This window comes from Coturnix japonica, chromosome 1 (genome assembly GCF_054131305.1).
Source record: "Coturnix japonica strain WE chromosome 1, WE-NBRP24, whole genome shotgun sequence".
In the NCBI taxonomy this organism is placed as follows: domain Eukaryota; kingdom Metazoa; phylum Chordata; class Aves; order Galliformes; family Phasianidae; genus Coturnix; species Coturnix japonica.
The window spans coordinates 96,285,011-96,301,166 of NC_140663.1; the positions used below are offsets into that span (position 1 = coordinate 96,285,011).

Consider the following 16,156-nt stretch of genomic DNA (forward strand, 5'->3'; position numbering starts at 1 on the left):
TTTTGTAATGAAGGCCATTGCTGGTAGCGCAATGCAGAACCTGCTTTCTCACCACAAGGTCTCATGCAGATTTTGACTTACAAAAGACGTTTGAGATATCGTTACAGATCAGTTAATACATTTGCCTCTAAGTTTTGCATAAAAAAAAAACAAAACAAAACACTTTTTAACCATCAGCATCTTGAGCAAAAGAGCAGGAGCACTTGCATTGTGAGCAAAAAAAGTACTGAGGACTCTGAGACAAAAATAACTCTCAGCACCTCTTTTGGAGTTTCCCCACTTTCTCCTTATTTACATCAGCAACTAGTGGGCATGGTGGGGATGAGCTGAGGATTTAAACTAGGTGATCTTAGAGGTCTTTTCCAATCACAACGGTTCTATGATTCTGTGAACTGCTCTAAAAGAAAGTGGCTTTATGTTTCTTTATTTCTTTTTATCTTTCTTTTCTGTTAGGATTCACAATTAACATTTCAGGATCATTAAGCAAGAAGAGGAGTTTTGCAACTAACTTTAAGCTCTGTGCCCTTGTGGGGTAACAGCTTTTAGGTAAGCAGCAACAAAAATGGACTGTTTCTGGACAATTCAGACTAGCAACAGAAGCTGCCTAAAACACAAGACACCTGCATCCTGGTCTTCTGGACTCCATCATAGAGAGAAACAAAACCAATTAATCCAACTTAAGCTAGTTGGCAGCTTTAGCATAACACAAATAGCCTGTTTTTCTCTACTGTTTTTAAAGAGAGGTTTGAAAAGTAGTTCAGGTGTAAAAGGTAGGTGTCACAGACACACCCAGAAGAAAACAACAGTCACCACGTGAACAGAGGTGGCCCAGAGAGTGGCAGGGTACAGCATGACCAGCCAGCCGCCGGTGTAAACATGCTTAAGTAACCGTGACTAAGTTTGAAGTACAGCAAATAGTGAGAGAAGTAGCTGCTTCTGTGTGATTCAGAACTCTCTGCATGAAACTGAAAGAGATAAGGAATGTAACAGCTGGAAGAGGCAGAGGCATTATCAGCCTTTAACAAAGAAGTGCAAGATTGTACAAGATGATAGAACCATAGGATGGCTAGGGTTGGAAGGGACCTTTAAGATCACCTTGTTCCAACCCCCTGCTAGAGGTCACCTCCCTCTAGACCAGGTTGCTCAAAGCCACATCCAGCCTGGCCTTGAATGCCTCTGGGGAGGAGACATTCACAGCCTCTCTGGGCAACCTGTTCCAGTGTCTCATCACCCTCACAGTAAAGAATTTCTTCCTAATATCTAGTCCAATTAAAAAAAAAAAAAAAAAGATGACCAGAATGGAGACACCAAACACCTCTGATGAACAAGAGACACCCAAAGATTCACACAGCTCCCGGGATGTCTGACCAAAAGACTCTGAGATGTTAATGGGAGCTACATATTGCTCTGCAGTTCAGCCTGCAGGCAAAGTTCATCTGGGAGAGGAAGGATTTCTTCTTGACTGAACACTCTCCACAATCAACACTCGCTGCTTCAGCAACAATGTGGCCCACACCTCATGTCCATACAGGCTAAAAGCCTTCCCTTACATCATTTTCCAACAAATCAAAGAGCACCATTTGAAGGTGGCTTCCTCAAGCTTCTTTGAAATGATGAGAGGAAGGGACTTTCTCTCAGTCACCACTTTCTTTACCAAATGTGAAAAGTCTGCTTTCGTGCAAACTCAGAATTAACGTAGTCTCTTTTCTATATTTTTCCTTTTTCCTGAGTATAATTTATAAAAGTGCTTCCCCCCCCCCCTTTTTTTTTCTTTTCTTAAAATGAGTTACACAATTATGCAGCACTTACCTTCCCATTTCTTGACAAAAGGACCTGACAGTATTCGCATAAATCCAGCAAGGCAGATCAGCTCAACTGAGAATTCTTCAAGGACTCTGTCAACTGCACTGTCAAATTCACTGCGACTTCCATACAGTTTATGGTCAATAACCTGTGACAATCCAAAAAAGGACAAAACATGGGCATCGAGTTAATTTAATATAAAAGCCATACAAACGGGATGGTACTCTGGACTAATTAGCAAATCTCCACATGGCTACAGTTAGATGCATATACACAGCAAAAAGAGCACTTCAAAAATGCATACAGCTAACAGATAAATAACCAGTCTTAATTCCTATAAACACAGAGTAATTATCAGTAAGCTGAGCTTTATCTCATTAGGCCCACAGCTGTAGACCCCAGCATTTGGATACAATTAAAGTACAAATGCAGGTCATTAGGATAATCTAAAGTCTAGGAATGATTTTACCTTAAAACATGACTAGTGATAAGTAATATTCCTCAAACTGTATCACAAAACCTTGAAAGAAAGGCCAATCACGAGTACTTAAAAAGCTCTTACTTCAGAAGGTCGGCATCACTGAATTATTTATTTCCCATCTAATGCAGACTTCTTAATTTCAACAGGAATAAGGCGGTGCTACTTAACTTCCTACTCTTGTAGCCTTTTAAATAAAAGTACCTGTTAATTCCTACAATATTTAGCACGTTGGAACATTTAAGTATCAGAAAGTAGTCTTGAAAAACCAGAACTAGCTGAAAAGGTGGCAGAGGGCACTAGGAATAGAGCCTAGCTTAACACGGGGCTGAACTCTACAGTGACAAAACTAGGTAACACCTGGCCAACCACATACAGCTCTGTGCCTCTGTTCTGTCACTCATCTTCATCACTGAGACAGCCCACCAAGATGAAAGCGTGCACTGAGGCCTAATCTTCCATATCATCTCTAGCTACTGGTGAAAAGTGACTGTAAAATGCTCCTAAGTCAGAACAGTGGCATTTCCTATCTGTAATGCAAATGGCTACACAAAGCGCAAAGCAGCGCAGCGAATGATCCAGTGACACAAAGAGAATCAGTTTGCTTTGAATGAATCCTGAATAGCCTGAAGCAATGCCCAGGGAAACAATGGGAGGTCTCCTTAAGTTTGACCTCTCTTACTTCATTCAAATGCTTCTTCAACATGCTACTTTAAATATAAGCTCAGATAAAATACCCTGCTACTTTAGTGCAAACGGACTACACTTAAATGACTGGTAAAGTTTAAACTGTAAAAGTTCTGAGCTGGATTAATACAGTAACTATTTCCCAATCCCATCGGCATTAACAATACCACGTCTAAAAGGGAGAACAGGAAGTAATTCACTCCCATGTTAGGTAGTTTGCCCAGGGGCACAAAGATCGTGACAGAAAAACAGCAACAAAACACTAAGACGTTTTTTCATCATTATTTCACAGTACTTTTCTGATGTAGTCAGAGCTAATGAAGGTTCATTTTAAGAAGATGAGAAATGCTTACCCTTGTAGGAATACCAGCTCTTTCAGCTTTCCTTAGCCCCTCCACACCAGCTTTGTTAGAAACAACAAGAACTATTTCTGCAAAACTGGTGGGCTTCTTTGTGCTATTTATGAGGGCTTCCAGGTTTGTGCCTGAGTGAGAAAATAATTCATGAATATCAAGCTGTTCCTGGAGAATAAATATAGCTAATGGCTACAATGGGTTTTAAGTAAGTAGCAATGTGGGTGAGTCTCAATCCAAAAACCACCAGTGTTAACAGTAATCTCTTATTTATTGACATTACTGGAAACTAAGTCTGATAGCTCCAGTTTACAGGGCTCTCACTAGCAATTAGCTATGTAAACTGCAGTTGCTGAAATTGTTCTGATGATTTACTTCTTAACAAGTGGGAATATTGTAAACTCTGGAAATGACTATGGGGAAAGAGGAAACTGATCTGTATGTAACATAATGCTGCTGTCCCAAAAGAAGAAAATAATAGCTGCGTGAGCCTAGATACAATTTGTAGCTAAAATTAATACTCACAATTTATAGTTAGTTTGCTGCAGAGGGTAAAGATCATTTTGCTTCTTATTGAAATTAAGCTAAGGGCAAAATCTATTCTGCCTGTTACTGAGCACCAAAAGCCTTGTTAGAAAGTTGTCAAAGCCACAATGCAGACTTTCACAGAGGTCAAGAGATTTTGATTCTGAGTTGAAGTTCTTTATCAATAGTCTAGTATATAATGTAAACTCTCACCTGTTCCAGAGATAAGGACAGCAACCTTCACTTTGTTTGTTTGGATTTTGCCTTGGATATGGCTGTGCACAGACAGTGACCTATTTGCTTGCAAGGCTTGAAGCAAGTTATGGACTTTAACATGGGCAGAGCCTGAAGACATAGAAGGAAAAAAGAAAGTAAATAAAAGCAGAAACACAGAGAGGAGGAAAACATCCATGAAAAGTCAACAGTGACACTGCTTTACTTCTCAATATTTATTTATAGTTCTGGTGACATTTGACATTGCTAAGCACATGTTCTACAGACTAAGACAGAAGTCACCAGGACCGACAATTTAATACCCTCTGCACAAAAGCAACGGAGGTGCCAATTTAAGAGTTTGTCAGCTGAACAGCATGGAGAAGCATCAGCAAAGTAATTAGTTTTTTTGTTTTCATCAAGGAAAGTAAAAAGCCAGTAACCTTTTTGTAGTGGGACAACTTTCCCAATCAGCCAGGCGGCCTCATGTTTCTGCACATCCTTGAGCACCTGCTGAGCCAGCTCCTTCTGAACGACCAAAACTGCACCAATCCCACAATTAAATGTCCGAGCCATTTCCTCCTCGGAGAGATTGCCTTCTTTATGGAGCCAACAGAAGATTTCAGGAATCTTCCAGCTAAGAGCATCTGAAGAAAATTGAACATACAAATGAAGAATGGAAGGCTCCACCTATGCAAAAATACTAGAATTATTAGAGTAGTGAGAGGCAAAATCTGGATGGAAAGCACAGACTAAGTCTCACAGCAGCATTAGCGTGACTGAAATCAGTTTCCGTGCAGAGAAACAGCCTGTTTCTTCCTTTCCTTTCTTAACATGACTAGGGAATAGAAATAAAGTTTCACTCAGAGAAAATTAATCATACCACTGCATTTCAAACTATTAATGAATAATCCAAAATGGGCTATGAAGGCAGCCTTTGGAAAATCCTCCTCTTGAAGTTGACAACCCTTCTTCTGGAGAAACTATTGTACAAGAACAATATCCTTAAAAACTGTCACAAAAACAACAATTCTCCCAGTTCCAACAAGGTAAGGGTTATATACAGCATCACAGCATCACAAGAAATGCTTCTGGACTAACCTCTCTAATGGAACTCCAAAGACAGTAAGTTTGTTTCGTGTCACCTTACACTTAGTAACAGAAGCATGTAATAAAAGTAATAGAAGCATGATTTATATACAGTTGTAGAATTCAGAACTCTATGACAGTTGCAACCCAACTGAAGACTGCATAGCTTATATTGAGTTGTTTACCTTTCCATAATTCACTTCCCTGTAAAAAATGAAATAATATTTCTAGCGTATCTGATGAAACTGTGATGATGATTAAAGTCCACTGAATTTCAGGAGATCTACTCCAGCTGGTAACCATATCTGAATGCCCATCAATAATGTCACTAATGTCATATGACTACAAGAAATATTGCAGGTTTTTGCAAATGTTGACAGTTCACTCTGATTTGCTTCCACATCTACACATATTAACATACAGACGTTTCTCAGCTTTTCTTTCTGCCTCACCTAAAACGACACCAAAGGAGTCTGGGAGAACTCTGGGGATGTTTTCCAGCAAGCCTCCCCCAGTGATGTGTGCATAAGCTTTCACGTGGCCTGAGCGAAGGACAGGCAGCAGAGTTTTACTGTAGATCTTAGTTGGGGTTAACAACAGATCTCCTGTTGATGAAAGAAGATGAATGAAGATAATTACAATGCTGAAAAGAAACGTTACTCAATGTGAAATTAGGGAAATCTCAAAATACTAATTTGCTGGATAGAAGTGAGCACTGAATTACAGAGAAAAACAATGCCTATCATTCAGCATACAATTAGCTATTTAGCTCGCTCCCTCCCTTTATTTCTTTCCTGCATACATGATTACAAGAAACAGAAAAAGATGAGAACATGTTTGAGAACGGAGTAACTTTCTTAGTACCTTATAAAAGTTACAAAAGCTAAGATACAGACAAGACAATTGTGTGAATTTTTCTGTTCAGAATGTCAAGTGAAGAAACCACATGAGAAATAGTACCTAATGTCTGATCACCAGAGACACCAACTCGAGAAGAGAAATCCAGAGATGACTTCTCAACAATCCTCCTTACAAGGCTGTACCCATTGCTGTGAACTCCAGAAGAAGCGACTCCAATAACCACATCTCCATCAGCGATTCTCTCTAACTGGGGAAGCATTTGCCCTCGCTCTACTGCACCAACAGCAAAGCCAGCCAGGTCATACTCTCCGGGTGGATACATACCTGGCATTTCGGCAGTTTCTCCTCCTATGAGAATAATAAATTTGCCAAACAAAAGGTGAAAGAACTATTGGAAAACTATTGAAATCAGTGCATTTGCAGTTTTTCAATGTTTTAAACTCTTAAGGCATTAATAAATGATTTTTTTTAGTTAGATAAACAAACATTAGAAGTAATTAAAGACACACCTTTGTCACAGGCCCTTCAATTGAGCAAGCAATTATGAAAGAACATTTCCTCCTTCTCCCTGACAAGTATCAGATTGCTATATATAAAGTCATAGCATATATTTACAGCTTCCAAATTCTGCCAGACTTAATATTCTTCATTAAAAACTTACAGGATACATGAAATTCATAACCCCAAGAGTATGATATTTCTATTAGTTTTACTTGCCACCATATGGATTTTATACATAATATTCTGATTTCTAGTCATGCCTACAACCTGGGCACCATTGTTGCCTCTGTTCTACACAACTAAGGTTTACGGGCTGTTTTAGAAGAAACCTCTAAAAGATGGGTTTTCTACCCATCCATGCAGCTGAAACAGTAATCCAGGCTATCACCTTATATTTCCATTACTAGGACATTTTGTTTTGTTTTGAAAACCATGTTTTGTCTGGATGATGTCATTCAGAATACAGTTTGAAAGGGTAATTTTCTAGGCTTGTGTGGAAATGAGTAACACCACTCAAACAGCATCCTCACAATACACACACCAGCATTGGTTCCCTTAGTGCCCTTCAGGTATAAGCTGACGGTCTTTGCTGTTGAAGACCTGCGCTCTGCCTGTCGTGTCTCATTCAGTCTAGAGAGAGCAAATCACTGTGTTTAATGCAGGAAAGGAGCATTTACTGCTCTCTGAAGTTTTCTGAACAGCCGTCTTCACACTATTCCATCATTCCAGGTAAGAACTCAAAGCCATCTCATTATTTTCCTTCAAACTCCTTCACCAGTCCTGATATTAGCAAGAAAAGAGCTTGAAAATAATTAAGTCGCCATTATATTATGACATCTGCCTAACATATTGACCAGTACTGGCTTTTTGTTTGTTTGTTTGCTACATTTCATTCATTCTTCTATTTCAAAAAAGCATCTCTGAAAGGGTTAAAAATTGCTCCCAAGCCCTTCTGCTCAGTGCTTGTCTGCTGCTCAATGCTAGATTCCCTGAAACTGTTCCACATTTCCACATTACACTGCTGTAACCAACTTTAAAATCAAAGTTCACACAAAGAAGTGTAATTTGCTTAGATACATTGTTTTGAAACACCATCTAATAACATCTGAATGGTTTGATGATATTCGATAACCTGAGAGAACATTTTAAGACAAAAGATAGAACTGGCGAACACTTCATGCAGAAAAAAACAAACAACAGAACATAAATAGCTCCTTCTTCTAAGCTTGTAAACTCCATCAAAACAAGACATACTCATTTAGAAGCTACTTTTATCACCAGCTTTCTTAAAGGAATCAGAAAAGGACAAAGTACCAATTATCATGTGGTACATAAAGTAAGATAACTGAACAGTCCCTTTTATTCTCAAATCAAAAGCTTTTCTAAAAGGTTTGGGAACTCTCCAAAGAATATTTTTATAAAAGAGAAAAAAAAAAACCAACCACCTTATATGAGGAAACAACTTTCTGGGTTCCATTGCTTTGAAACCTAACCCTGTGCTATATTCCTTTCATAAATGAAAAGACTTATACAAAGTCTTATATTTCCCACTGACCTAGAAATATTTTGAGATAAACAGTTTTTAATGTATATTTCTTAGGATTTATGAAGTTACAATTTGTATTATTTTCTGTGGATTGCTAGACAACTGTATACCACAATACATATATATCATTTGTTAGTAAAATGCATTCTATCCTCGTATTATAGGGACTAAAGGGAAAATACATAAATTTGAATCTTAACAACTTGTAATATGCTTTAATTTTTTCGTTTTGTTTTTCTGTCTTGTGGTAAACTTCTGTGTCTTAAGAAGTGAGCTGCAACTCACGTTTTTCCTGCATTTATAAGGACACCCTCTGGCCTTCCAGTTACACGATCCTGTGAGAATGTACTGACAGTGAGAGCTCTGCTTTTCCTGTGAAACTTGTTTAAAATCAGCCAAGAGGTTCAAAGGATATTACGTACACGTGCAGGGAGACATATATGCATAGTAACACATACAAATCTTGTTTCTAAAGGAAAACTCTAGAATTTTCCCTAGGATAAATGATAAAAAAACAAGCCTATTTGGTGTGTTTTCAAATTCACTTGAAAAATACAAAAAATTAAAATACATGAATTGTTAGTTTTCTTGGTAGTTGTTATAGTTGAAAATTTAAATGAAGATATATGAATAAGAACATGTATATGCAACTTCCGGAGCAAATGGCAACATTTATAAAGCACTGTCTTCTCTCAGTAGGCAGAAAACAAGGACATGACCGTGTTTTTCCTGAGCTCTAAGATTCTTTAGTAGACTAGGAAAACAAGCACATTAAAACCAATTATAAAGGAATTGCATACAATTTTTCACTCCCTTCAAAGAAAAAGTGTGTCCATACCCAAAAGAGCACATCCTGCCTTTTGGCATGCTTCAGCTATTCCTGCAATGACACCCTGGGCCACTTCAACATCAAGTTTACCACAGGCAAAATAGTCAAGGAAGAAGAGGGGCTCTGCTCCTTGAGCCAGGATGTCATTGACACACATAGCAACCAGGTCTTGACCTATAGTGTCATGTTTCTTACACACTTGTGCAATCTGCAAAACACAGTGAGAGAGAGAACCTGTTGGTTACATTTCAGAAACTCAAACACAAGCAAAGACTGCAGTGGCAGGGGACTGAAATCATGCTCTTTCTCTAGAAGCTTTTGGAGGAGCAGCTTCAGCTAATGACACTTTTGTGCTCCTCCCCTAAAATTCTATTTTAGGAATTTGTACTTACTTAGTTAGCAAGTATTAAAGGAACTTTACAGAAGAAGACTGAACTGAAAAGGGTTTCACTGTAGTTTGTGTCAACACAATAGCAACCATATAATTAAATGTTTTCTCTGTGAGTAATCTTCTCGAGGATGGAGATTCCACCTCAGTAAAATGGTGCATATATACATAAAATAAAAATGAGCTATATTAAGCTTCTTCTCCAGGATGGCTATTTACATGCCAAAACATAAATTATTTTGCATGAAGAAGGCAATTCAATTTTTCATTCCCTTTTCAGAAATATAAATAGGTATTTTTCAACAGGACTGATCTTTTGTGGTAAAAGACAAGACAGCTGTGTGATCAGGCAATTTCCATTCTGTATGTCAGTTTTCACATTACCTTGAGTTTTGTGCCAACACCATCAGTTCCAGATACCAAGACAGGATCTTTGTAACCAGCTGCTTTCAAATCAAAGAGGCCAGCAAATCCTCCAAGCTCTGCATTGCAGCCTGCCAGCCGAAAAAAAAGACAGAAAATAGTAAACTTCATGGGTTTCTTTAGGATCTCTAACACACCAGCAAATTCTCTCTGAAGTCTCTCGACACGACTTCGTCACCACTAAACTTTTCTCTGACATTTACAGCATCTTCATAAAGATACAGAATCTCCTAATCCTCTCAAGTTTGCTTTGGATTTTCAACATTATTATCTAAAACTAAAAAGACAAAACTTTGGGACTGAACATTCAATGATGACAGTGACTGCTGCATTTAGTATTTTTCTGAAATACAGAAACGGAATTGTTGTAACAGCTCTATGCCTATTGCTGTATAGGACAGAATGAGTACTAAATATTTTCCAATGGAAATTCCCCCTCCCTTTGTTACTAATACCAACAGTACTTTCAGAATCTCTGATTCTAGAACTGGTTATGATAGAGTAAATATTGTATTCTTAAAACTGAACTTGGTTAAATCCTAAGAGTGAAACAAATATGAGTGAAAAATACTATTAATGCTAATAGATGACTGCTTCTACTAGTGTGTATCTCTGTACCATTTCCTCTCAACATACAGTTGAAATTATTTGAAGGTCTCATATAATGTGAATTAAAAGGGATATTTCATAAATGATTGATATTTTAATTTTACCATAAGAATTACAAGGACTTGACAGATCAAGATGTACCTGATATCACAAAAAAGGACAGGCTGATTCTGTTTTATATAAGCAAAAGATATACAACATACCTATCCCAAAAAATAGCATGTCTGAAAGTATTGGTGAAGAATTCAACATCTTGTACCACTTGTATTTCTTTCTAAACATTTATCTACAAAAATTGTATAGCTATCTAAGCACAAATGGATAATCCATACAATCAAAGCAGGATTTTTTTTGCTTGCATTTGCCTTTTTTTGAGTAATTAATCATATTTTCTAATGCCCTTAATGCATACGACATTTGGGAGATACATTTTAGAGTCATTTGGCAAGAAAATCTATAATCTTAAGGAACTACATTTTGAAGTAATCACAGGTGTTAGGTTACTTACCACTAGTGTAATCTAGACCTACACAGAATACATAAGTATTTGGATCAGGGTGGTAAGCCTCATTACTATGAACCAACTGAAATAAAGGTCCATCTCTTACCTGATCTGGATGTGGCTGCTGCTAGAGGTTTAATTTTCTGAACCAAAATATTCCCTGCTGCGATGTCTACCCCACTGTTTTTGTAAGTCAGGCCTCTGAAAAATTGTTAAAAAATGTTTCAACAACTGATTACTAAATGTAAGTACACTTATTTTAAAACAATATTTATGTATTTGTATAATAGTTTCACATTCTACCCTGCCATCAGTGAAGTTTCTCAAGTATCACTCTTTTCCTTTTCTTTATCATTTTTAAGTATTGCAGTACTTATTCCACGTAGACTCAGTGACTCAAAGGTTAATCTTTTCCTACTTGGATCTTGACATCACATATACCTGAAGACAGGGAGTATTAGACAAAAAAAAAAATAAAATCCCTCAGCAATGACATAAGCGGATCTGATTTTGTAGGGCAGAACCGTATAAGATCAAGGTCAAGTTAGCTTCTCTAAACCAAAGTATCATATGAATCTGTGTGACACTTCTGGTTTTACAACTGTGGCTTAAAGCTGCCTCTCCTCATCACCTTGAGTGACACCTTCACAAAAACATCTGCACCTCTTTTCTTTTTACATGCATAGTACAAATGGCTGCATGTAACTTGTCTGTTCCCGTTTTCAGAGTGGGACCTTTTCATTCTGGAGATGATGCAATTAATTCTTTCAGCTACAGCTGCAGCTACAGCAGCTGCTATAAACCAAACATCTGTGTTACCTAAAAGATACAAAGGCGCCTACACACACATCGTACCACTGATGAAAAATTTGCAAGAAGAAAATAATTACAAGTGGCTGCTCAGTCTGAGAATAAAGCTCAATGAAATATCAGCCTTCAGTAACAAGAGACCAAAGCCAACTCCTTTCAGCCTGAAAATAATCAACACTCTACATATTCTCACCTTGTTCTGAAAAGCACAATTCTTTAAAAGGAGAGCAGTTTTCTGAGACATTTCTTAAATAAATCTTCTGTATATTTTCACAGAGGGAAATACATAGGACTTAATCCTGCCAAGCTGCCAAGGTGGGGGGAGTCCCCAACCTCACAGAGCCAACCATGGTGGCCTGTTCTTCCAATTATAGGAGATATGTTGCACACTCAAGGGCAGTGACTGCACACAGCTCCAAGGATACTCTTGTGTAAGGTAGGGACCATTGGCATGGATGCACTCCAGTCAAGAAACTTTGTGGTTCTGGCCCATGAGCTCAGTGCTTTAGAGAACAATTTGTTGAATTACTCTCCTCACACAAGGACAATACAAACACAAATTACCTATTTTCACACAAATTTGTCAAGAGATGCACAGTGCTTGAAAAGGAAGACAAGATAGGAACATCCTTGTTCATGCAGTAAGTTTATTGATTATAATTTTACAATAAACTAATCAGTATACACTGTTAGCAAAAATTCAAAACTTACCAGCATGCTTCATAGGCTACAAAATGGTCAATTATCAAAAGCTGTGTTTTAAGCTATTAGATATGCCTTACATTAGCTGAAAATGAGTATAAAATCTTCCAAAAAATTCTCAATAGCACCAGAGACACAGCAGGACACACTGCTTTAAAAAAATACTCTCTTTAGACTGTTAAACCAAATAACTTGAAATAGGAAGGAATAGTACCAAGAGTGATAAATTCTACCCAGCTTTTAAGTAAACTGTTGTAATGTATATATCATAACTAACTGCTTTTAAAGACACTAAAAATGACTTGACAAAATAACTCTAACTTTCTTCACATATATTTTTCATGATAGTGACATCGTATGTTCGGACAACCATTCTAGAGCAAAAGAAATGGTTGAGAGTGTAAGGCACAGAAGTTTTCCAAAAGCAGACAGAACACAGATTAATTACTTGTGCTTGTCAATGTAGCTTAACTCAGACTTGGGAAAATAAGAACATGGATCCAAGACCACCTGGCTGGTCTTGCTCAGACTGCCCACGAGGATGCCAGTTAAAACTTGTCTAGAGTTACACATTATCAAAATCCATTTATTAATGCAAAATAGTGATATCTTTAAATCCCTTTTATAGTAGTTGCTTCCATTTCAAATATTTCAGATATCTACCTGGATTGACTCAGGAAAGCTATAGCCCGATAACCAATGTCCTTCCTATAAATGCAACCCTTGAAGTTTATGGCTGCTACTCCCTTGTTGGCTTCTTGCAGTGCTGTCATTAGATCTTCTTTAATAGCAGTTACTGTAAGGACTCTTCCTCCATTAGTCACCACTTTGCCATCCTTCAGGGCTGTACCTGCGTGGAACACCTCCACTCCTAGTTCTTTAGCCTTAGAAAGTCCTGTGATTGTTGTTTAACAAAAAAAAGAAGATCATTAGAACATTTCTCTGTTAAATACTCATCAATTACACTGTCTAGAAACAATCACATTCAGTGTAAACATTCTAAGGAGAACAAATAAATCTTTTAAAACTACATATTGTGGAGAGATGAGTCTGTTGCTTTTATGGTCAGAGACATAGAAAGGTATTTAGCTGAAACATCTGCATTTAACTCCAGATGGATTTTATACTTACAGAAACCACAAAATGTAACAGCATCAATATTATATAAGATAGGTCCAGAAGGACTTCACTGTAACACGCATTAAAGAAATGCTACAAAACTTAACAATATAGTATTTTTTATAGTATTTATAGGAGATTTATAGTATTTTTAGGAGATTTTAAAACACTATGGGTGCACTACTAACAGTCTTTAATGTATGAAAATTCAGTTGACCTGTAACCACGAGATCTTAAATTTCTATGAATCTGGGTAAAAGAGACTGGAGAAAGGGTGGGAGAGTAAAGAGATTTCTGCAGTTTCTCTTGCTGTATTTACCTGTTATTTCCAAACCCTTCGGATATGTTCCTGGATACCCTTCACTAGCCATGACCACAGTCACAGCTGCACTGTCTTCAAACCAGACGGGCATGGAACTAGCCAACTTTTTATTGACAACTGCTTGCATAACTTCGTATAAATCACTTTTCAACAGTGGAAGAATTACCTGCAAAATACAGATTAGCAATTTTTTTTTTCATTATCTACATGGAGCTTTTTAAAATATTACTGCAACTGTAAAAATGAGCTTTCATATACCGCAATTTCACACATATATACATCTTATGCATAATCTATGTACCTTTAAAAAGACTTCTCCTCAGAGATGATTTATATGGATAAAAGAACAGCTATATATGGAAAGGGAAAGGTAGTGGCCAAAGAACCCTACTGTGCTCTAAAGAATGGAAACAAAGAGTTTTGTTCCACCTGTCAAGAGGGAGTGGAAAAGGACACGTTTACTTTTTCAGTGAAGATGGGGAAAAAACAATTAATAAAAGAGCATTAAATTCTGGAAAAGATATGGAAGTAGTGACTTTCACTCCAGCTCACCCTTGTAACATCCATGTTTGAGTATAACCTGCTAAAATTTGGAATGAAACAATTTAATAACAGACTTTCTATCTTGAATCAACAATCAAATATTTTAAATCCCAGAGCAATTAGTTAATTATTAACCTGAAAGTTAGTAAAGAATAATGGCAGACAGTATCAGACGTTTCTCCTCCCATAATGATAAACTCTATCTACAAAATCACTCACCTGACATTCTGGGTCACCAAATCTGCAGTTAAACTCGAGAACTTTAGGCCCATCTTTAGTAAGCATTAACCCAGCATAAAGCACTCCTAAAATTAAAAAAAAAAAAAAAAAAAAAAAAAAAGGCATAAAAATGATATGACAACTCAACAGGTCATTTGTTTTTAATCTCCTCATCGTAGTATTAAACAGGAAAACACTCATTTGAAGCTAGAACGTTAACACTTTAACTGCTGTTCCTTCTGCTCTACTTCATTTAACATCTATCCACTATTAAGGAACAGGTATTGATTGTTTTCAGTGAAATCCAAATCAAGTCACTGATGCTAAACTCCATTTCCAAATAAATCAAAGTCATCTTCCCTAACTTGTACTGTGAGTTAGACCTACAAAGAGGACAAAGTAAAAAAGCTGTCTTTCCATTTATGATTCAAAAGCCAGTAATTTCATACGTACCAAGATAGGGGACACCTTCTTTCTTCATGCCATCAACAGCCTTCTGAAGAACAGTTTCTCTTATTTTGAGCAGTAAATCCTTAGAAATCTAATAAAACAGGATTAGATAAGTGTTTATAAAAAGAGAGCACGTGATTCCCACCATTATGGCTAGCATTTTGAAGAGCCAAGGAGAACACTTGGACAGCCTGTTGCTCACTCCAACAAATGCTTCAAACAAGAGAAAGCCAGTATTTTTTCCCTTTCTCGGCAGACTAAATACTACAGGATAAATACAACAGGTTGGATCTTTTTCAGTCATATTTCCATGCTTAAATCTACATCTGCAATTAGACCACTGGCTTCACAGGAACTAAACATTTGAAAAGTCATACTTTATGTATGGAAAGCACAGTGGTGATCTATCATATTTTGTTGGATAAAATTAACAGCTTTTTAAAGGAACAAAACTGTCAATTTTTGAAATCCAAAGAGAAAAATAAAAGGCCATAACATAGGTCAACAGAAAGCAAAGTAAATCCTTTTGAAACAGACTGTTTTCAGAACGGAAAACAAACTACTATGAGCTACAGCAAGAATTCATCATTAGCTTATCTTGACAAAAACAAAAAATGTGGTTTAAGCACTTAGTTCTAATGATGAGTATTTCATAACACTTAGTATCATACAGTCGTTTAGGTTGGAAAAGACCTTCAAGGTTATCAAATCCAGCTGAAAAACACCAAAATATGAGGTTTCAGAAATAAAACTTTCATCTTGATTATTTAAAATTATTTGGTAGAAATAACATCCTCCATAGAAAAATGAATATCCATTTTTCTGTTTGCCAGAGTGAAACTGAAAATCCAGATCACGTTCAGTTCTAGAGTTCTAGCATGATTTCAGCAAGATATCATGTTATTACATTTTTACCTGAGGGGCTGGAGAATAAGCTCCCATCCCTCCAGTGTTAGGGCCTTCATCTCCATCCTTTAACCTCTTGTGGTCTTGGGCTGGGGGCATGGGGGCAATTGTTACACCATCAGTGAAACATAAGCACTGGAAAACAGGGAGAATAATTAAATTCCAAGCGTACGACTAACATTTCATACAGAGCAAAAAAAAGGAAAAAAAATTGTTTTATTATTGCTGTTGCAAAAATGCATAATTAAGAGTACAAATTCTGGCTCCCAAATAAAACA

General features: G+C 37.1%; 1 protein-coding gene across 4 annotated transcripts in view; it reads right to left on the minus strand.

Moving 5' to 3' along the window:
• GART (phosphoribosylglycinamide formyltransferase, phosphoribosylglycinamide synthetase, phosphoribosylaminoimidazole synthetase) overlaps nt 1–16,156 on the minus strand; it is a 35,367-nt gene that overhangs the window by 3,372 nt on the left and 15,839 nt on the right. For all 4 annotated transcript variants that reach the window (XM_085528568.1, XM_015881614.3, XM_015881624.3 and 1 more), the window contains 14 exons: nt 15,888–16,013; nt 14,976–15,063; nt 14,523–14,608; nt 13,758–13,926; nt 12,983–13,214; nt 10,914–11,008; nt 9,658–9,767; nt 8,895–9,093; nt 6,109–6,357; nt 5,601–5,753; nt 4,503–4,706; nt 4,060–4,191; nt 3,322–3,452; nt 1,810–1,951 (listed from right to left, as the gene is read on the minus strand). In XM_085528568.1, the coding sequence (XP_085384694.1) occupies nt 1,810–1,951; nt 3,322–3,452; nt 4,060–4,191; nt 4,503–4,706; nt 5,601–5,753; nt 6,109–6,357; nt 8,895–9,093; nt 9,658–9,767; nt 10,914–11,008; nt 12,983–13,214; nt 13,758–13,926; nt 14,523–14,608; nt 14,976–15,063; nt 15,888–16,013 (2,116 nt within the window). The remainder of the gene's footprint in view (nt 1–1,809; nt 1,952–3,321; nt 3,453–4,059; nt 4,192–4,502; nt 4,707–5,600; nt 5,754–6,108; nt 6,358–8,894; nt 9,094–9,657; nt 9,768–10,913; nt 11,009–12,982; nt 13,215–13,757; nt 13,927–14,522; nt 14,609–14,975; nt 15,064–15,887; nt 16,014–16,156) is intronic.